At 38.9% G+C, this 27,022-nt stretch overlaps 1 protein-coding gene across 3 annotated transcripts; it reads right to left on the bottom strand.

Moving 5' to 3' along the window:
• Positions 1 to 15,169: 15,169 nt before the first annotated feature.
• Positions 15,170 to 25,997, bottom strand: LOC129732850 (regulatory-associated protein of mTOR). Of its 3 annotated transcripts, none has more exons than XM_055694197.1 (5): positions 25,501 to 25,997; positions 25,113 to 25,431; positions 21,997 to 24,715; positions 20,970 to 21,935; positions 15,170 to 15,318 (listed from the first exon to the last, which is right to left on the bottom strand). In XM_055694197.1, the coding sequence occupies exons 2-4, from the start codon at positions 25,402 to 25,404 to the stop codon at positions 20,999 to 21,001; spliced, it is 3,948 nt and encodes a 1,315-aa protein (XP_055550172.1). In that variant the 5' UTR covers positions 25,405 to 25,431; positions 25,501 to 25,997; the 3' UTR covers positions 15,170 to 15,318; positions 20,970 to 20,998. The 3 variants fall into 3 exon arrangements, with proteins under 3 accessions (XP_055550172.1, XP_055550175.1, XP_055550174.1); XM_055694200.1 differs by lacking the exon at positions 15,170 to 15,318 and adding an exon at positions 15,362 to 16,664; XM_055694199.1 differs by lacking the exon at positions 15,170 to 15,318 and adding an exon at positions 20,733 to 20,909.
• Between the last annotated feature and the right edge of the window lie 1,025 nt (positions 25,998 to 27,022).

The raw sequence follows: 27,022 nt of genomic DNA on the forward strand, positions 1-27,022 counted from the left end.
CAGCATAACCAACTTTGAATAACAAACTGCCCTGTTAGACCGCATTCACAAAGACAGTTAGTTCGACTATGCAGAGCTAATATGAAGTAGATTCAATCAATCAGCAGTAACAGAATTTCGTCGTCTCCTAGTTGCCAAGTTGCAACATGATGCAACACGCAACAGCGAGCAAACGAAATCGCTTGATATTACAAACCGCAATAAGATACGGGTTAAAACCGTTGCGTGTGTGAGAGCACCATTGGTGTTTATTCGCTGGATACAAAAATCAAATGCGAATTTTGGAATAATTCGTCTAGAGAACATAAGGAAATGGTAAACCTGAACTGAAAGGCGTGGCCTATTACGTAGCACCCTTCGGCTATAAAAGAGTGTTTCTGAGAAAACTAGCTACATTCATTAGACGGAAGGTGAACTGGATGGACCGTCCACAACGTTGACAGCAGTAACAGCAGATATCGGCACTCAGCAGTAACAGACCATAGCAGCGGGTTGCGCCTGTGGTTGCCTTTAAATTAAACAAATCACTTGCCCTGTGGTTGGTCATCACGTCTCAGGAGCAGCGCGGTTCTTCTCAGCGTGTGTCGCCAGACTGCCATTATTCCCCCCGTGTTGGGGCAGCATGAAGATTGCCATCAGGAAATCCAATTTTGGAAAACAAAATGCCTTTTTCAAGGCAAATGAACAAGTCATTGAAAGTTAATCATTTTTGTCAACGCAAGCAAGCATTCTGTGTTGCATCCTAGCAATTTAAATCTGTCGTACCCGTCGAATTTACTGAATGTGAAATAGCTTCCACGGTGCATGTTGTCCGTGTATCTTAATTCCCCCAATGTTAGGGCAGCTCAAAGGTTGTAATTAGCAACCGATTTTGTACCGCAAAATGCTTTTTTCAAGGCAAATAAAAAAATAATTGAAGGTTAATAATTTTCTGGCATCAACACAAGCAGACATTCTGTGCGGTATGCAATCAAATTCTGTTGTAGTAGTCTAATTTTCACTTTATTTAGTAAACCCCCCACTGTAGGGGCAGCGCAAAGGCTGCGATCAGCATAACCGACTTTGAATAACAAACTGCCCTGTTAGAACGCGTTCAAAAAGACAGTTAGGCCTCTGCCATTGTGAACGCGAACGCGAGCGATGGGCGGGAAACTTGCCGTAGGTAAATAAACAACTCTCTTCACGGCTGTTCAGCATTCTGGATTTTGGCAATCAAAACTTCTGCTGGCTGTCTGATTTTCAATGTGAAAACAGCCTTCAACTTTGTTGTCAGAGGGCCTGACTTCGATTTGGTAATATTGTTTGAGTTAAATGTTTACAAAATTTTACAATATTCCTCTTTCTCCCATTCAATAAAACAGATAATACGATGCCTTCATCATACGCAAGTTCACAATAACTCCCGCTAACGGCGTAACACAGAGATGCAATCAGCGTCATATCCGATTTTAAAATCAACAAAACTGTCTTTTTCAGGACAACCAAACAAATGAATTGAAGATTTAATATTTTCTCGTTCTGAGCTTTAACCAAAAGTTTAGTATCTTAATTTGAATTTACATATACTCTGACTGTTGAAACTTGTTTGCGCCGCAAAGAGTTTGTTCTTTTCCTGTTCAGTGAGGTCGTATTTATATGTGCAAACTGAAATTGAGTAGTACTTCAACTTCATTTGCACAGAATTTTCAATACTGCCAATGAGCGGTCAACATTTATTTGCTAGGAAAAATGACTGACACGCAAGCAGCCGGGTTATCTTTCTTGTAAAAGTATTCTACTTCAACTTGCGGTCGTGGCTTTGCATACAACCTTCCTGTGATTTTTATCGTTGACGCTCTGACGATTTTTCGAGTTGTTGATTTATTTGTAACTATTTTTATTTTTGCTACTGAAAACCTGACCAAAATAAAAATTGGAACAGATGAACATAAACGCAAAACTGGGTTTTCCGATATTCTCGAATTGGTGATAAGTTACACGTCGCCGATAATATGATTGCTCTCCTAGGTCATGCAATCAAAACACTTAAGTTCTGTGTTACTGTCTAGAACTGTTTCTTAACAACTGTTTTCACAAGGACATAAACAAACCAGCAGAAATTGATATTTTTCTATTATGAAACACCTATAATGATATTTTATGAAATGTCGTCGGGAAAACCGGGAAAAAAGCGGGATATCGAAAATTGATTTTGAGTGGCCACCCTGCCAGACTTAACAGATCTTGCTGGAACTTTTTATAATCACTCTACTTTACCAGCACTACCTACTTTACCAGAAGATACGCCATTTGGGGTAAAACGTACATTGAAGAATTTTTTGACGTAGAACTACGTCTAACTGCACTATATTGAGATCAGTGCTGATAAAAGTCATTTTCCCCAGCAAAATTCTTCGAAAATTACAGCCAATCATTTTCAATTTTCACTTCCAATGATCGCAGCACTCTTTCAGATACACTAGATTTTCGTCCTAGTAACGTGCTGTTATACTCAGATGAAATAGATCGCGCGCATCGTTCACGGTTACGGAATAAAATTTGACGACAAATCCAACCAAATGATCTTCACTTCAAAGCGAAAAAGAAAAACAAACAGTCCACTCAACCAAAATGAACCCCACCGAAACACTTTTTCACTGACACTGACCGATGCCTTGACAATCTTCGTTAACTGATAAACTGATTTTGTTGTCTAGCTTTCATCGCATGAAATATAATGAGGTGTTTTGACAGTTCACTTCCATGCAAAAAGCGGGAAGGGAGAAATCTGAAAAAATTGTAAAAAAATAACGTTTATGGATGCTTTTTTTCACTTTCACTCAAGAGTGTCAACAAATATCAACCCTGATTGAGATACATTCTGCGGGAAACTAAAACCAAGGTGTGACGTTGGAATGAAATATTTCAAACGGTAATTCTGATGTAATCACATAACGGATCACAATAATCAATATGTCCTTGAAATGATAAAATGATGGACAATTTTGTGATTTTTCATTAATCATGATTACTTCATTGTTCAACAGTGAAAGTTGATGAAAAGTTTTAAGGTGGAATTTCCACGAACAATGTACCAAACACATGCGAGCACGCCTAGCACAGACTTCATGAGTAGACACCAACTGCCTGCTGTGATATCCTCCATAGTAATGGCAGAAAAATTGACAGAATATCCCCGTCCCAATAGGTTAACTAATGTTTGCTTCCATGAGCCTAGACTATTTTGATGTCTTGAAGGTGAAGCTTTTTCGAGAAGTTTGTAACCACCTCCCTTATCAGACAATTAAACGATCCGCTGTTAGAATATTATTAGAACTGATATCTTGAACGAGTAAAATGCTGGCACAGGCAAAAGGCACAAAGGGGCGTGTTGGCTAATTGCATTCAATATGATAATCCTAGTTGCATCCCGCGATTACGATATAGAGAAAAACTAAATTCATTTCATCTTGATATTCCGCTTCCTACATATATATTTATGTCTTTCAATTAAAAAATTTTTATATCAGCATCTCTAATTGAATATTATCTTCTATAACCTTACTTGTAATTAAACAACACCATGCATCATTTGCTGAGGCACATGTTTTTTTTCACTCTAGCCCGGTTTATTTTTGAAGATGATGCTACTTGGAATCGGTGAGCGAGCCGTCTTTCACAAGACAATTAATTATAGAAGGAAGTTTAGTTTCTACTAAATCGTACTCAATTCAGATCTGTATAAAAGGACGCCTTTTCGCGTATTAAAAAAAAAAATGACTGTATAAGGATGAAGGGTATTCATCAATGTTAAAGAGAGTCATCCGCTTAGGCAACATGACGAACCAAAGTACCTGTCTTTTGAAGGATGTTGAATTGGTTAAAAAAAACCTAAATTAATCCACCTAGCGGTCAGACTCAGCCTTTCTCATTCAAACTTATAATTTGTAAAAATAGATTTACATGAATGCTTAAATCCAATAAATGTTTATCCACTCTTTGGGTTCTAAAATATTGATGTTGTAATTAAAGTATAAAATATGAAATTTGACGTAATGTTAGTACTTAAGAAGTAGCGAAATAAAAGCAATGACTCTTAATTTCGAACAATTTAATCACGAGCGATGCCGGGAACGTTCAGATAATACGATACCACATTTAAATCATGTTGAGGCCATATATATTGATCGAAGCAGGTAAAGTGTTGAATAGTCTTTGAATTTCTTTTCTTTCTAAAACTTTTAAACAGCATATCAAATTGTTATGAAGTTTGTTATTTGTAAGTTTGAGAGATGACTCATTTGTATGACACTAGTTATGTTCAAATAAGTCGTGTAATACTTGAGATAATAGACTTTCGTTGTTTTACAAATTAAAACATAACGCTTAAGTTTGATTACAATCAAATGAAAAGGTAACGTATGGGGCAGCCAAACTTTGAAACCACGTGTTCAATCATAATTCATCAGGTAACCCTTAACTAGCCCGTTCATCTGATATCAATATTGTTCAAATCGGTTGTGTAGTTTCTAAGATAATGAAGTTTCGTGATTTTCACATTTCGACACATTACAGACGAAGTTACAGTCCGATTACAGCAAAATTCAATAGGGTGTTATGAGGTAGGTAGACCTTTTATTTGATACTAATTCTGTTGAAATCGGGTCAACCATCTCTGAGAAATATTAGTGAGTCCAAGTAAGTTGTCTTGGAATATGTTTCTTTTCATAGCTGGATTTCACATTTTTAAACATAACAGGCAAAGTAATAATCCGTTTGTAAAAAAAATCATTAGGGTCTTATGGGGCAACAAGACCTTTCATATGACACTAATTTTATAAAAATCGGGCCAGCCATCTCTGAGAAACATGAGTGAGATTAAATAGTCTCCAGAACACGTTTCTTTCCATAACTTCTGAACCACATGTTCAATCTTCATAAAATTCAAAAGTTAAGGGTTTTTAAGGTAGCCCGTTCATTTGAAACTAATTTTAATCAAATCAGATGTGTGGTTTCTGAGATATTGATGTTTCGTGATTTTTACACTTTGATACATAACCTCTAAACTAGAAATCAGATTACAATAAAATTCAATAGGGTCTTATAAGGCAACTAGACCTTTCATTTTCAATTAATTTCATTGAAATCTGTTCGGTCAGACCATCTCTGAGAATAGTGAGTGCGAAAAAAGGTGCACATACACACGTACACACCCACACACAAACATATACACCTATACATGCTTATATGCAGAAAATGCTCGATTCGTCTAACTGAGTCGAGTAGTATATGACATTCGGCCATTTGGATCACTTTTCTACCTTTTAATTAGCCAGTGATCGTTAGGAGGAAGTCAATATGTTTACTTTCATTATGTGATTTCACATTTTCATGAACAACGGACAAAGTTACAATCCGATTGCAATGAAATTTAATAGCAACCTATGGGGCAACTAGACCTTTCATTTAACACTAATTTTGTGAAAATCGGTTCAGCCATCTCTGAGAAAAATGAGTGAGTTTAAACAACCTCAGGATAACTTTTCTTTACATAACTTTTGAACCATATGTTCAATCATTACGAAATTCAAAAGTTAAGGGTTCTGAAGACAGCCCGATCATTTGAAACCAGTTTTATTGAAATCGGTTGTGTGGTTTCTGAGATATTGATGTTTCATGATTTTTACATTTTGATGCATAACCTCTAAACTCAAAATCCGATTACAATGAAATTCAATAGCAACCTATGGCGCAACTAGACCTTTCATTTGCAATTAATTTTATGAAAATCGGTCCAGCCATCTCTGAGAAAAGTGAGTGAGAAAAAAAAGTTGCACATACATACACACACACACACACATACACACATACATACAGAAAATGCTCAGTTCGTCGAAAGGGGTCGAGTGGTATATGACATTCGGCCATTGGGACCACTTTTATACCTTTGGTTTTTCCAGTGATTGCTATACCTTTCTAGGAGAAAGGCAAAACATGAAAACCAAAATATATGATTAAACCCACAATCGAACCGTGCCAAAAATAAAACGTGCTATCGTAGTCCTACGTCAATTATGCGGTCGTGTCTTGGAAACCACCCTTCTACTTTTTTTTCGAAAAATGTTCTCAAAATCACCATTTACTGAAAATTTAGATTACTTTAGTTAAATAAGAAGTTTGAAAGCAAGATGACAAAAAAGACAAATAGAATTACATGACGAAAAATAATTTTTTCGTTGGAAAATATCTGGCGATTTTCAGGCTGCTATTCTCTCTACAGGAAAAAGGTCCAGAACCCGAAGTTGGCATGTTATAAAACAACTTAAGAGCTCTGTTTTTTTTTCTCATCTATAGTTTATTTGACACGGCACAAATACAATTCAATGTTTAACGGCGCCAATTATATCTGGTAGCTTACTTTCTAAAGTATCTTAATAACTAAAAGCAAATTTTTTATCCTCGCTGCCGACTACGAGCTGAAACTAAATCTAACTTAAAGCTAGAATATTTTGCATTGAAAGCACAGGTTTGCTGTTTGATGGTTTTCATTGCCATAGGTAAGCAGCATATTAAATTTGTTCCGCCGCTGGGCCAAGATATTACGGACTGGCATATTGAGTTGTTTCCATCGGGCCTTGAGAGTATCGTGCGGGTCTGATTGCTGTTTCCGGATCCGGGGTCTTAACGTGTTCTTGTCGTTTGGTTGGATGTAGGCGGAAGGGGATAGGACTAAACTGGGGCGTGGATGGATTTCAGGAAAACGTATATAAGGGACATGTAGGATAGGTCACGGCTCGCCAAGACATCACGAACAGGAACAGCCGGCTGCCTACCTTCGGCCTGCAGGGAAGCTACTAATCTAGACCTGGCGTCACGGTGTACAGGGCATGACCAAACAACGTGCTCTATGTCGTGATAACCTTCACCACAGGCACAGATACCACTCTCCCCGAGCCCAACACGACGGAGATGCGCGTCAAATCTATAGTGATTGGACATAAGCCGGGACATCACGCAAATGAAATCCCGACCAACATCCAACCCCTTGAACCACGGGTTCGTCGATACCTTGGGGATTATGGAATGTAACCACATTCCCAGTTCCCCCTTGGTCCAAGAATTTTGCCAACTGATGATCGTATTCTGACGTACAAATGCGAAAAATTCATTAAAGGCAATTGGTCTTTCATAACTTAAGAGCTCTTGTTTGATATTGAATCCAGATGCATCATTTGAAAACTGACTAAAAAGGACAATCATTTAAAAAAAAACACGACTTCGAGCACTAATGCTTACCAATTTATACTCATGATGTTCTTCAACGTTCATCAAAGCACCATCTCCCTTTATGCTAAGTTTTGCCTATCTATATAGGAATCGTAAAGAAAATCGTGCAAATAATGATTTCATTTCAGTGCGTCTTGAACTGTCCTACAGATCAGACGTTTTTTCGGTTGCTTGTGGACTGGTCTTTGACTGCCTATAGCTTCAAAGTTTGTGTTTTGTCAGTGTGTCTTTTGAAGACTACCTGAAAGTTATTTCCCATCAGTCTTTCTCAAGACTACCTACTTTTGAATTTAACATTTGTTTTAACTTTTTTCGTATCACCTGAAATGGCTGGACGGAAAAAGAAACCTCGCATCGCTGCGGGGAGGAAAAGAGAGGCATCTCTTTCTGACACTTCGAGTGTCTGTAGTGACAATCCTTTTGATATTTTGCCTGAGCAAGAAGCTGGTGAAATGGAAGTTACCAATGATGAAACTATACAAAATATAAAATCTTTAAAAAAGGAGAAAGTTCCACCTATTGTGGTAACTATTTCTTCTGAATTTAATATATTCAAAAAGGAACTTTCAACGTTTGTTTCTGACGTTAAAGTTACCTATCAAATTGGCCGTAGAGGTGAATGTCGCTTATTAGCCGACTCAGTAAAGGGTCGTGATCGTCTTGTTCAGTATTTAACTGACAAGATGTACAAATTTTTTACATATGACACCAAGAACGCCAAGCCGTTCAAGGTCGTATTGAAAGGTCTCACCAACGATCAAACCGTTGATGAGATCAAACTTACTTTAACAGAATTACTTGGCATAGCCCCTACCCAAGTAATTCTAATGAAACAAAAATCACGAGGCGAAAACAGTCAGAGAACTGGAATTTCCCTTGTTAATTATTTAATTCATTTTATAACTAACCGTCATATCGATAATATTTTTACCTTGTTTGATGCATTTCTTGAAGCATAGCGAAAGAGAAAACCTTTAGTTATTTTTAGTCAATTTCCAAATGTTGCATCTGGATTTGATATCAAATGAAAGCTCTTTAGTTGTTCTATAAGATGCTACATTCGGGTTCTGGACCTTTTTATGGAAAGAAAACAGCACCCCGAAAATCGCCAAGTATTTCTAAGAATTTTTTTTTTCGACTAGTAAATTTATTTTTCACTTTTGTCACCTAGCCCCAAGGTTCTTATTTTACCAGAGTAATAATCTAAATTTCCAGCAAATCTATCAAAGCTAACCCGAGCTCTTGCAATTTTGGTGATTTTGACGGCATTTAAAAACAAAAAAATCTTCAAGGACCGTTTCGTCTTAAATGGAGTATCTTCTGGTAAAGAAGGTTGTTCTGGTAAGGTAGAGTGATTATCCAAATTTTCAGCAAAACCTATTAAGTTTAGCAGGGAATATTGTGATTTTAGTGATTTTGACCGTTTTTGGAAAAAAACCTAGGGTCGTTCTACACCATTTGGCGCACCTGGCTCATACATGACATCAAAGCTTTTGAATTGTTCTTCAAAAAGCTTGAGAAGAGTAGGATGACCCTGAAAATTGACAATTTCTAATACAAAAATGCATTTTTTCGTCATGTTACCTTTTTGCCATATATTGTTACCATGCGTTTTGAAGTACTCTTAGTGTAAAAAATTAACCAAATATTTAGAAAAATCCATCAAGTCTAGCAGGAGTTATTGCATTTTTTAATATTTGGACGTTTTTGGACATAACATCTTTAAGGGCCGTTTTAACGTCAATGGAAAAAAATGAAATTTCGCAAAACTTCCTACCTTGAACAAACACACAAACGCTGAAAATTTCAGCTCAATCAGAGAACATCAAAACAACGTCCCTCATTAAGGTTCAGAAACAAATTATTATTATGTATCATAGACATAGACATCATGAGCACAGGTTATGCGGGTCATTCATACAAACAATTGTTCTGAATACACCATTAAGCTAGGATGGAGTCAAGAGGCGCCAAGGAATTCAGTTACACTTGTTGCCTTTTTGAACCTCAAAATAGTGTCACATGTTAGCAAAACAAACCCAGCATGTTGGGTTTCTCTCACTCATTCTTGATCATGTTGGCGAATAAGTTTTCAAAATCAAATTCCCTGACATTCCCTGAAATATAACATAAATTTCCCTGATATTTTTCACAAAAAGGGTAACGTAAATTAACGCAACTCTGAAATCCCAGTGAAAAAAGTATTCAATTGGATATGAAACCGAATCATAGAGGTCCCGAATAAGCTTTTTATGTTAGGAAAATCATTTTTTTCGCTATAGAGCCGTTAAAAAAAGAATCGCCTCTCGTTTAAATTTTTTTTCCTGAATATTTTTCAGTTTTTCCCTGATATTCCCTGATCGAAAAATGAATTCCCTGACATTCCCTGATTTTCCAGGTTTTCGACACCTTGTTGATTAACTTGAACGCCATTCAAATGTTATGTAGTTTCTTCCCATTTATCAAAATTGGCTCGTTAACTGGGATGGATTTACATTTGAAACTGTGAAAACAGCAACCCGTTGTTTTACCAAAGCCAGGATCGGAGTTGTCAAGGATATCTTATAAATAACAATCGAGCTGGCGGCTTCTACTGTAGTACATAAGCGTCGTTACTTTGGTAACATATAAACATCCTGGAAGGGTATAAAAACTGAAATTTCCACCCAGGACTAGTTAGTTCATTTTCAACCGCTCCAAACCATATCATTTATAAACCGGTCTTTTCTTTCTGTTCGAGTATTACCAACAAGAAGTTATGGGCACCCTGAAAGAAGTTGCGCACGGAATTCCCCAATATTCCGGTGGACCTGGATTTGAGAATTGGAGTTTTCGCGTCAAAACGTACCTGAATGCGGCGGCCGTATTGCAAGTGCTGACGGAAGACGTTCCAGGGGCGGAAGCGGAGAGAAAGATTTTTCTGGAAGTGAACCGCAAGGCAAAGAGCTTGATCGTCGGGTTCTTGTCTGATGAAGTTCTGGAGGTTGTCCGGGACAAGACGACCGCCAAGGAAATGTGGACGTGCCTCAACAAAGTTTTCGCCAAGAAGTCGGTGGCCAGCCAAACCCTACTAAGAAAACAGCTCGGACGTTTGCGGATGAAAGAAGGGACATCAATGCGATTCCTCCTTCTAGCGTTCGATGATTTGGTCCGGCAACTAAAAACGGCCGGTGCAACGCTGGTGACTGGAGATCTCGTGTCCTAGCTTTTCTTGAGCCTACCGGACTCGTGTGATACATTAGTGACAGCGCTGGAAAACATGAAGGAGGACGAACTTACCCTGGACATGGTCAAGCAGAGGCTTTTGGCGGAAGAGCAGAAACGTGCTGACCGAACAAGCGACCCAACGAGTGAAAAACCAGCAGCGTTTACAGGCAAGCAGCAACGCAAGCGTGGTGGCAATAGTGGAAAATTCAATGGAAAATGCCACAAATGCGGAAAACTGGGTCACATGCAGAGAGATTGCAAGCAAAAGGAAGCGCATGTTACTACAGGGCAAAATGCGGTTAGTTTCATGGTGGATCGGGCAGGTGCGGCGAAATCAAATGGTGAAACGATCAATTTCAAATTGGATTCCGGAGCTACGGACAATCTGTACCCCCCGGTTGTGATTAACGTGGCGAAGGATGACCAAAATCTGGTGGCGAGGCAAGAAGGCGAGATTAATGGATACAGCAACCATTGCGTGCTTCTTAACGTACGAAGGGTGCTGTTTGTACCAGATCTTCGTGACAACCTGCTATCGGTGAAGAAATTAGCGGCTGGTGGTGTGGAGGTGCTGTTCTTGCAGAACAAGGCGGTTCTGAAGAAAACGGCGTTTGATTGAATGGTGGCATCGTCGCCTCGGGCATCTCGGTTAAGGTGGAATGGCCAAGCTCGTGCAGAATGAAATGATAACCGGTGTGAATTTCAAGCCGTGACTGGAAAGATTCTGGGACGCCTGTGCCCAGGGCAAGCAATGTCGGGACACTTTCGATGGAACAAGGAAAAGAGCAAAGCGACCCCTCCAGCGGATTCATTCCGATGTTTGCGCAATTCGGTTTGCGAATCTCGAAGCCGAGAATACTGTTCGACAGCGCAGAAAAGGTTTTACACTGAATTCTGTTTTTACGCGACTTTTTTTACGTGATTTTATTTTACGCGATTTTCTCGAAATTACGCGATTTTTTTTACGCGAGTTTCTTGAAATTACGCGATGTGTGACATGGGAAATATTGTTTATGAGCCAATATGTAACACACACATACACATACATAGATATACATACACACATACACACACACACACCACCTAGCAAAAGGTTTTGTAACGACGCGATTTTTTTTTACGCGATTTGCTCCAAATTACGCGATTTTTTTACGCGATTTGTTCGAAATTACGCGATTTTTTTACGCGATTCTTTTTTGCGCGCACGTATCAATCGCGTAAAAAGAGAATCCAGAGTACAAAGCTAAGGGTATCCAGGTTGAAGCTACCGTCGCATACACGCCTCAACAAAATGGTGTTGCTGAGCGATTCAACAGGACGCTTGTGGAGAAGGTAAGAACCATGCTAATTGATTCGTGAATGCCAAAGCAATTGTGGAGTGAAGCAGCTCTAGCAGCGGTTTATTTGATCAACCGTAGCCCGACAGCAGCAGTGATGGAAGATACTACGCCGGCCGAGTGTTGGACGGGATCCAAGCCGGATCTATCAAAGCTTCGGATTTTCGGTTACAAGGGATATGCATGGGTCCCCGAGCAGCTCCGGAAGAAGTTAGATGCCAAAAGCCAAGAAGCAATCATGATTGGATATGCTCCAAATGGTTACCGCCTTTGGAATCGTCAAAGTAGAAAGATAGTTATTGCTCGTGACGTTCGTTTCGACAAAAAATGTTTTCCGTATGCCTCTGAGTCTAGAAAGAGAAGAAACCGTTAATTGTTTTGCCGTCGTACGAGCAAGAGGGGGATGTTGAATCAGAAATTCCTGAAACCGAACAGTCAGAAAACGAAGATGATGGCTCAGGTGAAGAATCAGCCGAGGATCCTGAAGAGAGCGAACTAGCCGAACAGCAAACTGGACAGCCCGACGCGCTCCCTTCACCATCAGAAAGACACAATGCTAATGGCGAGTTGTCGAGGCGCAGTGAATGAGAGCGCAGGTGTGAAGACAGCTTTCCTTCATGGCGACCTGAAGAAGAAAATCTATGTTCCACACGGAGTGAACTCCGTCTGGAACTGCATCGGGGATGGTGGGCCTACTGGAAAAATCGCTTTACGGACTGAAGCAATCAACGCAATGCTGGAATCAGAAGTTCACCGCTGAAATTGAAAAGATGGGGTTTGTCCGGTCAAAACGAGGCAGCCTGATGTATATCATGCTCTGTGTCAAGCCGGATATCTGCTACCCTGTGGGGTATCTTGGTCGATTCCAGCAGCAGCCGTCAACCGTACACTGGAATGCGTTGAAGCGAGTGGTACGATACCTGAACGGGACCAAATCATTAAGTCTCGTTTATGCCGATTGGGCAACCGACCTTCAGGACCGGAAGTCGGTGAGCGGCTTTATTTTTACGGTGTATGGGTGCACCGTATCCTGTAACAGGACGAAGCACATCGACGTGAAACATCACTTCATCCGGGATCTAGTGGCAAGTGGAACCCTGCATATCGAGCCAATCGGAACCGATGACCAACTGGCGGATCTATTTACAAAACCGCTGAAAGGCACCCGTTTCAAGTTACTAACATCAAACCTAGGCATGTCGGATTGAAAGGGGGTGTGAAAACAGCAACCCGTTGTTTTACCAAAGCCAGGATCGGAGTTGTCGAAGGTCTCGAGGTACGATGCTGGCCTAGCAAGCCAGTCGTCGTATGTTCGGGTCCCAGCTCGGGAGAGACTGTTAGTGTCAGTAGGATCGTAGCGCTAGCCCCGCAATTGTACTGTACACTTAATAGTTAGCTGCGAAGTCTGTATATAATGAAAAACAGAAGGTCGAATTCCGATACGGAATGTAGCACCAAAGCATTGCTTTGCTTTGTCTCAAAGACAAAAAAAAAACAGCGAACAGTTTGATACTGCATTACCATATTAACATTGTTTTAATAAATGCGTGAATAGTTTCTGCGAAGTAAGTAAGTATATGTGGAGATACCTACCCGAAATTCATTCTAGAGAGGCCTACATGGTTTCTCATTGGACCAATTTCGGAGATTTTCATCTCTATCTGTTTCAATAGAGATCAAAGTAAAAATCTCAGTAATACCTCAAACAGCCAATACATTAAACTGCCGAGCTACCATTCTACGTATATCGTCCCAATTTCTATGGATTATTTCCTATTAACGTGGGCTATGCGTAGAACGGGAGCGAGGTTCTGTAAAACCAATAATTGTAAACCTGTCAACGTGTGATTTAGTAATATTTCACTGAAATACTCGTGTAATAATTTGAAACACGCCTAAGTATACTAAACGCCCGGATATTTTGAAATAATTGATCTGTCAAATTACGCGATCGAGAACTTCGGTAAAAATCATAGTCCTCTGGGAGATATCAGGTTATATTACAGAAGTTGAGTGCCGTGTATAAATGTACTGTGAAAAATTTAACTTGAGATTTGTGTTACTTTCAGGTGTTTTTATGCTATCACATTCAAGTAAAACTATTTCCATTTGTTACACAAGGATTTGGGGCATATAAAAAACTGTGTTTTTTAGAGCATGTTTGTTGATTTGTGTACATTCTTGACCATCGAACAAATAAATGTAAAACGTACGTTTTGGAAAAAAAAAAATACAAATAAAACTAACTCTTTACACTATTTGTTAAAAAATGTACATATTGGTTTTAAAATTGTGTGGGAAAATCAATAGAATATATATATATATATATATATATATATATATATATATATATATATATATATATATATATATATATATATATATATATATATATATATATATATATATATATATATATATATATATATATATATATATATATATATATATATATATATATATATATATATATATATATATATATATATATATATATATATATTTAACAAAAGGTTGTGTAGCCACATGTGTAGAAAACTAAAAAAAAGAAGTTTTAAAAGTTTATCGAAATAAGTGCTCACTAGTTAATTACACATTAGTTCTTTAAACTTTGTTTTTGCCATATTTTTACTGCACCATGGTTGATAATTAGTTTTGTTTAAAAGAGTTCAAATATTGTATACCATCTTCTGAAAATCATATTTGTGAAATCTTATTTGCTACAGGCAATTTGTATTTTATGGGATGGGATATTTGACTGATCTCATAATCATTCAACTTTTGTAATGACATTATTCATTATGATTCATTATGAAATCGTTATATCAAGTCCAGCAACTGGTCTGATTGGAAGTCCTGTACCATGAAATATTTTCGATGTAAACTAGCCAAGACGGATAGTTAATAAAATCATTACCAGAAAATTAGAGGACAATCAAACTTGATTGAGCCACAGATCGTATGTTTAATGATAAAAAATCGTTCTCAGTTATTCATTATTGATTTATGCATACACTTGTGAAAAGCTCTGCACGCTTGCACGATTTTACTTAAAAAATTCCAGATAGTGGTATACAATCTTATTTTTTTCTTCACTATACTTTATCTTAAATGAAACAAAATAAACTTACAGTTAATTCTGTAAGAATCAGGTTTTGTACAACCATCTAATTGATAAAAATATGCCATATGAAACAATGATAATTTGAAGCTAATCTCTTGCAGGCGATACTATTATGTGGATTCTGTACAAATATAGGAAACGTATAATCTGAAAAGTGTTAATGGCTATCAAACCAATATTTTCGTGTTGTATTGTATAGATCCGAAATTTCACCCTTTTTTCTTAATCTAAATATCTGAATAGCATTCTTCGCTGCATTTTTTGCTTTTGTTGTGTTTGTGGTCGATAGGCGTTGTCCTATTCTGCAAGCGTTTTCTATATAATATAAATTGCGAAGCCACTATTACTGTCGTTTTATTTCTATATGCTATAATCTTTGTAGGGCTGGAATGAAAAGGACAATAAAAAATCACAAGGGTTGCATGCAAAGTCACGACCGCATGGTTGACGTAGAACTACGTAAGATTGTTTGTTGCATTACTCGTATTGAATATGTTTAAAATTTTATGCAAAAAAGGAGTTGAAGCGCTACCGAATTTTAGTTTGCACATACATCACTGAACAGCATGCAGATTAAAATATCATTTTACTTTCAATTCCAGAGCAAAACGAGAAAACATTAAATCATCAATAATTTGTTTATTGTCCTTAGAAGGACTGTTGTTGTTCAATTTCATATCGGATATAATGTTGATCGCATTTATGTGCTGCCGACAGAAGAGATTAAGACATTTTTCTGATAATACAGTTGAAAACTGTTTTCACAAAGAAAATTTGATGGCTCATATACTTTGAAAGCCAGCATTCCAAAACGTTTGTGGGTTGTAAAACACGGCAACTTTTCATTGGAGAAAGTGCAGGCTTATGTAACTACTACTGATGCTGCTCGCTATTGCACAAAGGTAGCTTTACTAGAGGAACATCGCTACTGATAGCACTGCTGCTGCTGATGCTATCCACTCCCGTTAAGTAAGGATTGTTATAGTCACTGTCTAGAACTAATATGATCAGTTTCGGCTGAAACAGGTTCTTATATAGGTCAAATAGTACATTCCGAATTACTAGGTCTATAATTCTGTCGACCGTGCTCGGGAAAGCAATCATATAACGGCCAATCTGGTCAATCGAAAAGGATTGACCATTTTCAAAAATATAGTTGCTTGTCATATTAGACTTGACAATTTTTCAAAGGAAAAGATAATTTAGTATGTTCTGAGACAAGGTCAGCCAAATTTATAACTGTTCCAACATTTGAAGGTGTAAATTAATTTGAGAGAAAATATTAACTCTTCAATTGGGTATTTATTTCATCCTGAAAAGGATAATTTGCTGTTTAACTCAATAGCGGATAAGATGCCGATCACATCTTTGCGTTATCACTGACAGTGCAAATAAGGTATTCGTTGTGATAGATAACACAGAGAAAACCTGTTACACTCAAAACTAGAAGACTCATGTATTTTGAACTCCAGCTTCCAAGAGCATTGGTTTGTTTTCAAAATGAGGAAACTTTTTATTGGATGCATTCACTACTGCCCGCTATTGCACAAAGACAGCATTTCACTAAAGGAAGTACCCCACTGCATCAGCTGGCCCTGCTTCTATCGATGCTGCTATCCGTTACCACAGCTGCGGTCGCTATCCGCTGCCATTGGTATCCGCTGCACTGCTGCTGCTGCTAAGGGCTGACTGCTGTTGTGGCTGTCTAAAACTAATATGAGCGGCTTCGGCTGAAACAGACTCTTATATTAGTGATGGGAAACTTATCGATAATATCGATAGATGCAGGACATCGATATTATCGTTAATTTCTTGACGTTAACGATAATTATCGATATTTTAAAGGTGAGCACAGGGGGGATCTATCTGTCAAACATCGTGTAACCAACATATTCGGCAACATGGCGTTTGTTTTGGTTTTTGTTCTTTTTGGTGATGAAATTGATCGATGTGAAATATTACAGAATCGGAACCTTCTTAAATCAGAACTCGTAAAACCGCGAGAAACTTTCATAAATGTGTTGTGTAGTGATTTTTCCCCCATTATTGTTCATAGTTACAAACATCATGGACCAACAAACGTCATGGACCAGAGTTGATCTGCGATAACGCACACATATGTGGAATTTGACATCAGTGAATCCCCTCTGGGTGAGCACAAGTCAGTGCGGCTGGTTACTGGAGGAGACCCAAAAGAATGAGACCTCACCTACCCTTACCCAGGAGTTGCTTTTGTCGCTAGGTATTTGTTGGGTGCTGCTATTCGACAAGATTTAGCATTGTTGGGGGTGGTGTGAAGGTTCGCCCCGGGTGTCACTGAGTTTCTGAAAAATAATGGTAACTAAAAAGGTACTTATAGTTTTTAGCTTCCTGAGAACAGATGAACTCGACAACTTAGTACTGGAGAAGTTTAAAAAAATATCCAAACTTTTTGCACCATCTCATAAAAAGCAATGATACGAAATTGTAATAAAATTCATTTTCTTTGGCTTGCTAACTCTTATAATATGATGGACATGCATAGTGGCAGTCTATTGGTATTTCTCTGGTAATTGTTTAGTTTAACTTGGAACTGTTTAAGTTTAAAGTATCTGTTACCCAACAAACAATTTTTAGTTCCACTAAAAATCCACATCAACGAAATTGTTGCGCCAAAAAAATATCTTGATTTATACAGGGGATAGACAAAATAATTGAGATAAAAAAATTCTCTCGAATTTTAAATGGCCAGAACTTTACGAAAAATGAATCAATTTTGATAACCGGTTTCATTTTACTGGAGAACAGTATTATACTAGTATTACTTGGGAACTTGGTGTGACCAACCTACACCGAAAATGTTTCGGATTTCAAGAGTGTGTGTCAAAGTGTACATTTTTGCAACGCATGGAACGTTTTAGGCAACTAAATTGTCTATCTAAAATACTTCATTCAAAAAAATCTGAGATCACCGATATTTTCTAAAAACATTTTTTGTTTTTACAATTATATTTTTGTCGGAGTAGGATCCTAAACTCATTTTTTATATTTTTGAAGGAAAGTTCAGATAATTTTTACTAAGATATATTGATTCATAAGAAAAAGGTTCAAATACAGTTAGGCCTCGTGAAAAAACCTTGTTAATTCAGAAATCCGCTTGATAAACCGCTTTAATTCAAAAATTCGCGCAAAATACCACGATAATTTGAAAATCTGCATAAATAACCATTTAGAGAAAGTCCGCGTGAAAATAATCTGACCTTTTCAAATGTTAATCCAGATGAATTTTCAAACGCAAGTTTGCAAAGTTGCTTGGTTTAATAAGACCTACCCACCCACAATGTTCGATTGAATTCTGCTAGAGTACTGCAAGCTCAAAGAAATATAGTACCCAACAGGGAAAAACCGCCAAACCCATACCTAATAAATTCATACCTCGATGATTCCTTGGCGAATTTTCAATCTTTGGCTACCAATAAACCCGAAATAAATTCTGATTTATTGACAACATATAAACCTAAGTGAAACAGAATGCCAGAAAAAGTTCTACGCGTTGCAAAAATGTACACTTTGACACACACTCCGGAAATCCGAAACATTTCCAGTGACCCTTGGTCACGTCCAGTTCTCAAGTAATACTAGGAAGCTAGGACAGTTTTCCAGTAAAATGAAACCTGTTTTGTCAGAATTGATTCATTTTTCGTGAAGTATTGGCCATTTAAAAATTGACAGAATTTTGCCTGCTTCAATTATTTCCCTTATTATACAACCTTCAAAATGAACTTCGGCTTGAACCTACTCCGTAGAAAGCACTCCCGGCGTAAAACCCGAAGACTTTCCAAAACAAACTGTTTAACTCGTCCGGTTATTTGAATTTTCATTCGCAGTATCGTAAGATTTGTCATTCAAGGCCTTAACACAATGGATACGTTGCGGTTGCGTTTGCGGCAATTTGACAGTTAGCCCATACATATACTGTCAAATTGACGTCAACGCAACGCAAACATATCCATTCTGTTTGGGCCATCACTGTCTCTGTTTTTAACAAATTTATATAGCAAAATTGCATTTCAAATCTAGAAAATCTATAACGAGCGTCTTAGCAGAGTGATTGATATCAATCAAAGAAATAGTTATCGGTTTCCGTTATACTCTACTAAATTTTTTGGAAATAAATATTGAAATTGCGGACTGAATTTCAATATTTATTTCCAAAAAAATTAGTAGAGTATAACGGAAACCGAAAATTGCATTTGTCGAATAACGTTTGTGGTAAAAACAATGGACAAAAATTGCCGATTTTTCATGGGTTTACCTTTAATCGTACTGACGAAATTACTCATGCATCATCAATCATAGTTACCCATGAGTTGGCCTAAAAAAAATTGACAGCTTTATCAGTCAAACTCTAACTGTGATGGCGAAAAAAGTGAAGCTACTCCGTTCATAAGTGTGCGCGTTCAAAGAACGGTACCCCGCCGCGTCAAAAACGAACATCGTGCGGCACTTTGTGGACGCCGGGTATGCCGGTTCTGGCATCTACAACATTTTGACACTATTGGACAACGATCAGAGCATCGAAAGAAAGTCCGGTTTCGGACGGCCAACGACCCTGAGCGACAAGAAGCTTCAAAGGATGCTGAAGAGGAATACCGAGGGAAAAGTGGCTAAATCGCTGCGTGCCCTTGGCCGAGAGATTGGTGCATGCTCTAAAACAGTGAAAAAGTATCTGGAGAACATGGACATACATGCAGGAAGCGGCAGTCCCATCCACTGGTCTCGGAGCTGCAGGCAATGACGCAGCGACAGCGGTTGAATAGGATGGTCAAGTCGATTTTCCCGGCGAATCGCGACGTGGCAGTGGTGATGGACGACTAGACCTATCTCACCCTGGATGGCAACGACTAGCAGGGCAGGGAGGTAAAGTTTATTTCACAGACCAAGTTCCCCAAGAAGGTGCGGCTGTGGTTGACAATCAGCGAGAAAGGGATGTCAAAGTTGCTCTTCTTTCGCTCCGGGCTGGCTGTGAAATTTATAGTACGAAGTGCCTGACAGAAGTTGCGTCGTTCATCAAGAAAGACCATAAGCGAAAAGACACGGTGTTCTGGCCAGATTTGACGTCGGCCAACTACTCGAAGCGATCGTTGGAGGAAATGGAGCGGCTGAATATCGATGTGGTACCGAAGTCGGCGAATCCGCCCAATGTCCCCCACCTGCTTCCCATCGAGAATTTCTGGGCAAACTTGAAGCGCAAGATCTATTCCAACAATTTTGTCGCGAAAACGGAGGAGGAATTAATAAAGAGTTTAAAAACATGGCTACACGCATGTTTTCGTCCGCCATGGCGAATGTTCCGGTTAACTGCCGGAAGGCCGCACGCAAGGACGTCATATTTTTTTTTGCGAGGAAGCTAACATGATAACCTTCCATGAGAAATTTATCCAACTCAATTATCTGTCCTAGTTTTTTTTTCATCACCATCTGAAATAGTTTTTTTCATCACCATCTGAAATAGTTTTTTTCATCATCATCTGAAAAAATTTTTTTACCGCAAACGTAAGCTGTCAAATTATCGATACTTATCGATAATATCGATAAAAGCCCCGGAATTATCGATTGTTATCGATGTCCGTTTTGGGCGATATTTCCCATCACTATCTTATATAGGTCAAAAACCACATTTCAAATTACTAGGTCTATAATTCTGTCGACCGTGCTTGGGATGCAATCATATAATGACCAATCAAAGGTCGAATTTTTCGTTTTGACAAGGCATGAAAAATTTCTATAGTACAATAGTTCGAATAATAAAACTACAATTTTCTGCATTTGGGAGGAATCTTAGATAAATTTCCAATCTATTGCTGCAAGAACGAAGGAAATCCATCGAAAACTAACCGATTTATTAGCATTTGAAATTGGACATATTTTTCACTTTTTCCGGTTTTAGATTTTCATTTTACATTCCTATGTAGCCGAGTATGTAACCGAACTTCCTGAGAGACGTAGTTCTACGTCAAAAATCAAGATTGACAAGAGAAAATGGGACTACTTACTAAAGCGACGGAATATGAACTGCGATGGTTCACTTTCGATCGGTAACAAATACGGCCGCTGTGTTATCATTGAATCCAGCTGCCAAACTTATTTTATGCTTATGAAACGATAAACACGATGTTACGCCTTTCTTCGTACCCATAAATCCTTCATTGCACCGAATTGTATTCAAGTTAGTACCATCCAGACCGTAAATGGTGATCACGCTAGTTGCACAGGCCACAATATCGGCACTCGAGTGAATGCTCATCGCTGAAACATCAGAACCTGCACTCCAATGCTGTACAGACGTAGATGTTTTACGGATGTCATATAATCGCACAGTCGAAGTGGTACAAGCTGAGACTAAACTTTCGCAGTCATCTCGTAAGCAAACAGTTAGTATCGGATTCATATGCTCTCGGAATGTAGCAAATCGTGCCTCGGCCGGAGAGCACCTGCGATCAAACAGTCGTACACTCCCGTCATTGCATCCGGCAGCGAATATTCCATTTGGTGCACATGATAGTTTTATAATCGTCGCATCGGATCCACTGCTAATATCACAGATTTTTGATTCTCGCTCTGCATCCCACAAGCGAATGTATTTGGCTTCTCCAGCCGCCATTATTGTTTGGGTTTTTTGATGCCATGCCATCACCAATCCCAATTCACTGGTACCTACTTTTGCAGTTGTAGGTGAATTGAAATCAAATAAACCATGCCACGCCGTAACCAACGACGATTCCCGATTGGCTTCCGCTGGGCGCCAAACACGAATGACACTATCACTGTAACCAACCAATACAAGCCCAACATCATGGGCATTCACAAAATCTAGTGAAGATACCGCTATTGTAGAAGGAGTCATTTGAAACCGATTCTGATCAAGGAAAATCGACTGGTAATGCACATGAGGTTGCTGTTTGAACGGAATAAACGAGCTTGTCAAATCCGTGCTCCAGTCCTGAAGAATAACGCGATCCCTATAGTGGAAAACAAATGTAAGATGCGAAATGAAAACAATAGCCAATAAATGGTACTCACTTGTAAGCAACTGCGATCTGGTCATCGTAAGGATTCAACTTAACCATCGTCGGAGTATGCTGCGTTCGACAAGACCAGCTCTGGGTATCTAATCGACCGAAAACTGCACGTCGTTGTTGTTCTCGACCTTCCTCACGCACAATCCGATTTCGCAAACATCTGGATTGACGATCAAGAAATTCTGTTGAATTTTGATCACTGACGTTTTTGAGCTTTGCTTCGTTTAAAAACTTGGATGGTCGCGCAAAGAAGCTTACCGACCATTCAATATAATTCGTAGTTACGATAGGAGTTGCGAGTTGCTGCTGTTGCATTTGGGGTTGAGAATTGGAAGCCTGAGGCTGACCCTGACTTTGTGACTGTTGAGGATTAACATTGGATGCTGACTGGGGAGGCATTTGATCGGACTGAATAGTTTGGATCTGTGGCGAGCCGTGGTTTGAAATGATTATCGACTGTGGCTGCTGTTGTTGTGTAGAGCACGCTGCAAATTCTGAACTGTCACTGATTTGATGAAGTTTCTTCTTGTTGGGTACCGGTGTAAGATGGGCCGTTGCTTGGGTAAGATGGTTGTGTGTCGGAGGTGATTCCCCTCCTAAATAGTTGATTCTGGTGTTCGGTGAAGGCGGTAAACTCATACTACCGGCACTTTTCTCCGAAGTGGTAGCTTCTTTGGCTATTTCATAACCTTGCTTTCCCACATATTCAACCACTTTTTGAGCCATCTGAGCCACAGCAGGAAACGGATCCTTAGCCAGGGCATTCAATCCATTCCACAGCTTCTGATAAATGGATCCCACAGTAGCTGCATTCTTTCCTACATTGATAATATTGCTTGTACTGCTATTACGCTTCAAATTCATGTTACGCTCCAAACTATGGTAGTGATGGTTGAACAGATTATGGCTTGTAGTTGATTCTTGCAAGAACACCGTAACAAACTGACTCTCGAAAAATCGAACCATCCACTGCAACGAAGCTATCAATTCCATTCGGACCAGCGGACTCATGTCGTTACATACGGTGGCATACAAATGCATTGCGGTTGACCGGTCTATATTGTTCGCGTGATCCGATCGTTGTGTAACAGAACTTATAAATGTTCCAAGAGCGTATACAGCGGCTGCTCGCACTTCTGGAATAGGATCGCTTAACAGCGGGTAAAGCTTTTCATTTGCATTATCACGCACTCCAGACCAACGTGCTTGTTCATAATTCTGCCAGAGGTGACCCAGACATATTGCAAGCCACTGTCTTAAAACCGGATTTGAATCATTGAGTTGGTCCAAACAGATTGACACCAGTTGTCCTTGCATTGCATTCGCCTGGCCAATGGCAAACTTGTGAACTATACTTGCCAGAACGAATGCCGCATAAACTCTATGGTTACCCTTGAATCCTGGACAAGGGGATGTATCTTGTAAAGCAGCCAAAAAGTATTTGTGACCATGATCGCGTATTAAATCTACTTGACAAGTCCCATCAACTGCGAGGATTTTGGCCCAAATGAACACTAAGAAAGGCCGTAGTTCCTTTGCTAAACTTTGGAGCAATTTCAATACATAGGGAAATATACCAACGCTAAGTGCCAAATTAACCGCCCATGGACCTAGATCAAGAAAATGACCCAATAACTCCAAGGCACGTAATCGGTGAACTTGAGACAAAAGAACCTGTAACACGATCGGTAGTTGTTCTGGTGGACTACGTTGCTCGGAACTGCCTTCCAGCCATACCTGGAAAGCCGTCAGCTGCTCTTCGAAGAATGGCGAATGTTTAAATCGTTTGCCTTTATCTAGGATATCAGGCAGCTGTGAAAGTGCCAGATCCAATGCCAGATCCCACGCGGACCACATTGGATGTCGATAGCTCTGTGGAAGAGGAGGGCTCGAGATTGGTGTGCAGTCATAGGATCGAAGAATTCGTTCCGCTAGCAGAAAATTTCTGAATAGACTTGCTACAAGCAAGTCTTGTCGAAAAAGTTTTTGAAATAAATCCCTTGGTAATGTATTCCATGCAATGGTATCTGTTATGGCCGTGAAAATCCAATTCAATTCGCCTAGCATCGTGCGGCGATCATTCAGTTGACCAGGAATGCGATCGATCAAATCCTCTGTAACATGTGGAACCAAACTGGAAGTGGATTGCAATATAAACCATTTAAGTGCTATCCGTATTGGTGTTGTTAAGCAAGACGTGAATAGATCAGCCGGTAGCTGCGGATTCATCGGTAGAATTTGGTTGGCGGCACAGGCTGCTAGTTGTATACAATTCTTGTAGGTAGTGGCTCCAAGGACTGGAGGCGATGGAGAGTTACGGTTGGCTTCCTGATCTGACTGACCAGTTGTGCTGCCGCTTCGTGCACGCATCTGTTCTAACTCTTTTTCGTGCTGCTCGGCAAATGTGTTGAAACTATTTACAATAATACCCGCGTTCGAACAGTCGTACACATAAATAGATGGTGCCCCCATCCACGTTTGTAAATCGTATATCGACAAAGGGATATACTGGGTGTAGGTCCTATTGAAGACCCAAATTTCGCCATTGACCGTTGGTCTAGGAACACCATGTCCATTGTAATGGAACAGTACGCGCTCTTCTTTTGAATTCCTGCGCAAGGAAGTGCAGAGCTTTTTGACATCCTCAACCGTTGGATCGAGGGAGTGTTTGTAACGGGCTCGTGGTTGCCAGCGTTCATATTGCTTTTGAAGGTTGCTAGCTGTAAAGAAAACAGACTGTTAATAATATGTTTTGCTCAATTTTATTTACATGTTGTTACTTTGGTTGACTAACAAACATGTTATGTATTGGATTGCAAAATTAGTTTTTTGATATTATGATAAAGTATCGCGTTTAAGAACAACTGAGAGGGTCAATGAAGTTCATTTATTTAAAAGCATATACAGATAGTTGTAATTGCGCCCTGACGGATCATAGAACAAAACAGCTGACCAATATCACCATTTTCGCTATTTCGATACTAATCGTAGTGCCAAGTATACAATCAATTATAGGACATACATAAACATTTACTGAAACACCTTCAGAACCATTGATAGAACGTTCGGTTTTTGAAACACATTCTGAAATGCATTAGGGAGTACAAACTTATTTACCTATCAATTCCATTGCTTTCTGACCAGACATTGCAGCGGGATCAATCCAGCATTCCAACCTAGAGCATGGATGTATTTTCACAACATCCGGTGGGTCAACGCCAAGATTCAGACAAAGCACTAACGCCACACTGACAGTTTTCATGCGCTCTTTCACTCGCCAGCTCTGTGTAATACAATTAATACCTTCGATCTTTCCCAAATGTCTGGCATATATAAAACTAATCGGAAGTTTTGAATCGTCTTCTTCCTCTACCACACTATCATTCTCCTTGTCTGTTGTTTCAATCATGTTTAAATTTTTTGATTTTCAAAGTTCCTAAAATGTGTAGAAAAGCACAATTTTAACGTACAAAAGACAAGAATACTCCAATATGCCCCAGTTTACCTTTAGTTTCGAGATTAGGACTTCAATGCTTAGTATTGAAGCAGCGTAGTGAGTAATCCGTATATGAATGTTTATCGCCGCACCATCAATTTTACGTATAGAACAAGAACATTATCGTCTTCAGAAGAATCTTTGAGGGCGGGGTCACTACACTTCGGAAATGTAGTGTTGCGAACAGTTAAAACTTATTTGTTCTTAATCACCTTAGTTTAATATAAATTATTCTGCATTGCGCCTATTTCGATCACTAGTGTGGCTATCGTGCCCTCAATGGTGCAGATTAAATGATTGTTTACGTTCTATCATGGAACGATAACGCTGTTGATATCTGAACCCTTCGTTATTGAGCACTTCACGTATTGTCTTGCCAAAACATCAACTCTTGAAATGATCAATTTTCACGCGTAAATTCGTAATAATTCTTGCAGAAAAATATGACAAACTTGAAAAACAACGAGAGGTTAGGTTTTTTTCTACAATCTTTATCAAAACTTCGAAAAAAAAAACTGTCAAAATGCCATAAATTCTGCCCACCGGTTTAATTCTTGAGAGCATAGCGATAGCAGGGCAATATTCCCAGGGGGCTCTTGTGGCTGTCAAACTCCATACATTTTCCATCTACCACTCATTGATTCTGGTACCAGCGTTTCTGGTACCAACTTTTTGGTTGGTTTGCCCTGAAACAAGTGAAATAGAGTAAACGTCCCTTTTTTCGGTAGACTTATTCTCGAGTAAATGTCGTTTTAGATGGAAAAAACAAGAGCTCAACATTTGTTTTCAGTACAATGTGCACTTTCAATGAACAAGATAAATTTTGTAAGTATTTGAAATGAAATATCACCGCCGTGATGAATATGTGATTGGTAGGCAAAATGTTGACGTTTATAGGCCCCTGAATATTCCCCATCGTGATAATGAACCACGAGGTGTATATAGATCGCGACGCCGGTGAGCAACACCTTACACCTAGGGGCTAGACAAGTTTATTTTTGAGAAAAATATTTCGATAATATTATGCGATATTGGTGGATATATTTTAATATGTATCGTTTATCTGTCACATTCATATCAGACTCGGACAATAATGTGCTATCTAGGAGTTGTGATACAGATAGACGAGTGCCTGAAAATGCTACGATAAATACTTTGTAATATCGAATATTGGAAATATTTCGCAATACAGTGAGGTCACTTTTTACGCGGTTTTTTTACGCGGGTTGCTTTCCTCCATTACTCATAAACGGTACAAGATATCGACCTCATTTCAATCACGTTTTCCGTTTTAGGCCACGAGTGATCATATACCAGTTTTCAGAACAATTCACAATTTTTGGTGTAAATACTCAAAATTTAAAATATTGAATTTTGTCTCTAGATTGGCCACTATCATATTCAAACGAGGTTTTTTACGTTTTAGGACGGTTTTCTTTGTTATATTTGCAACTCAAAAAAGTCGTTTAAATCTATGTTTTTGATTTTTCTGAATTTATTTTATTTATTGAGTCAGATTTACAAAAACCAG

This window comes from Wyeomyia smithii, chromosome 3, assembly GCF_029784165.1.
Source record: "Wyeomyia smithii strain HCP4-BCI-WySm-NY-G18 chromosome 3, ASM2978416v1, whole genome shotgun sequence".
Taxonomy (NCBI): domain Eukaryota; kingdom Metazoa; phylum Arthropoda; class Insecta; order Diptera; family Culicidae; genus Wyeomyia; species Wyeomyia smithii.

Bases quoted from the DNA above. Each gene is read 5' to 3' on its own strand.
- LOC129732850 (XM_055694197.1), bottom strand. From the start codon at position 25,404: ATGATTGAAACAACAGACAAGGAGAATGATAGTGTGGTAGAGGAAGAA. The intron at 24,716-25,112 runs GTAAATAAGTTT...TTTTCTTTACAG, and splicing joins GAAAGCAATGGAATTGATAG to CTAGCAACCTTCAAAAGCAA. The intron at 21,936-21,996 runs GTGAGTACCATT...TTTCCACTATAG, and splicing joins CAGATCGCAGTTGCTTACAA to GGATCGCGTTATTCTTCAGG.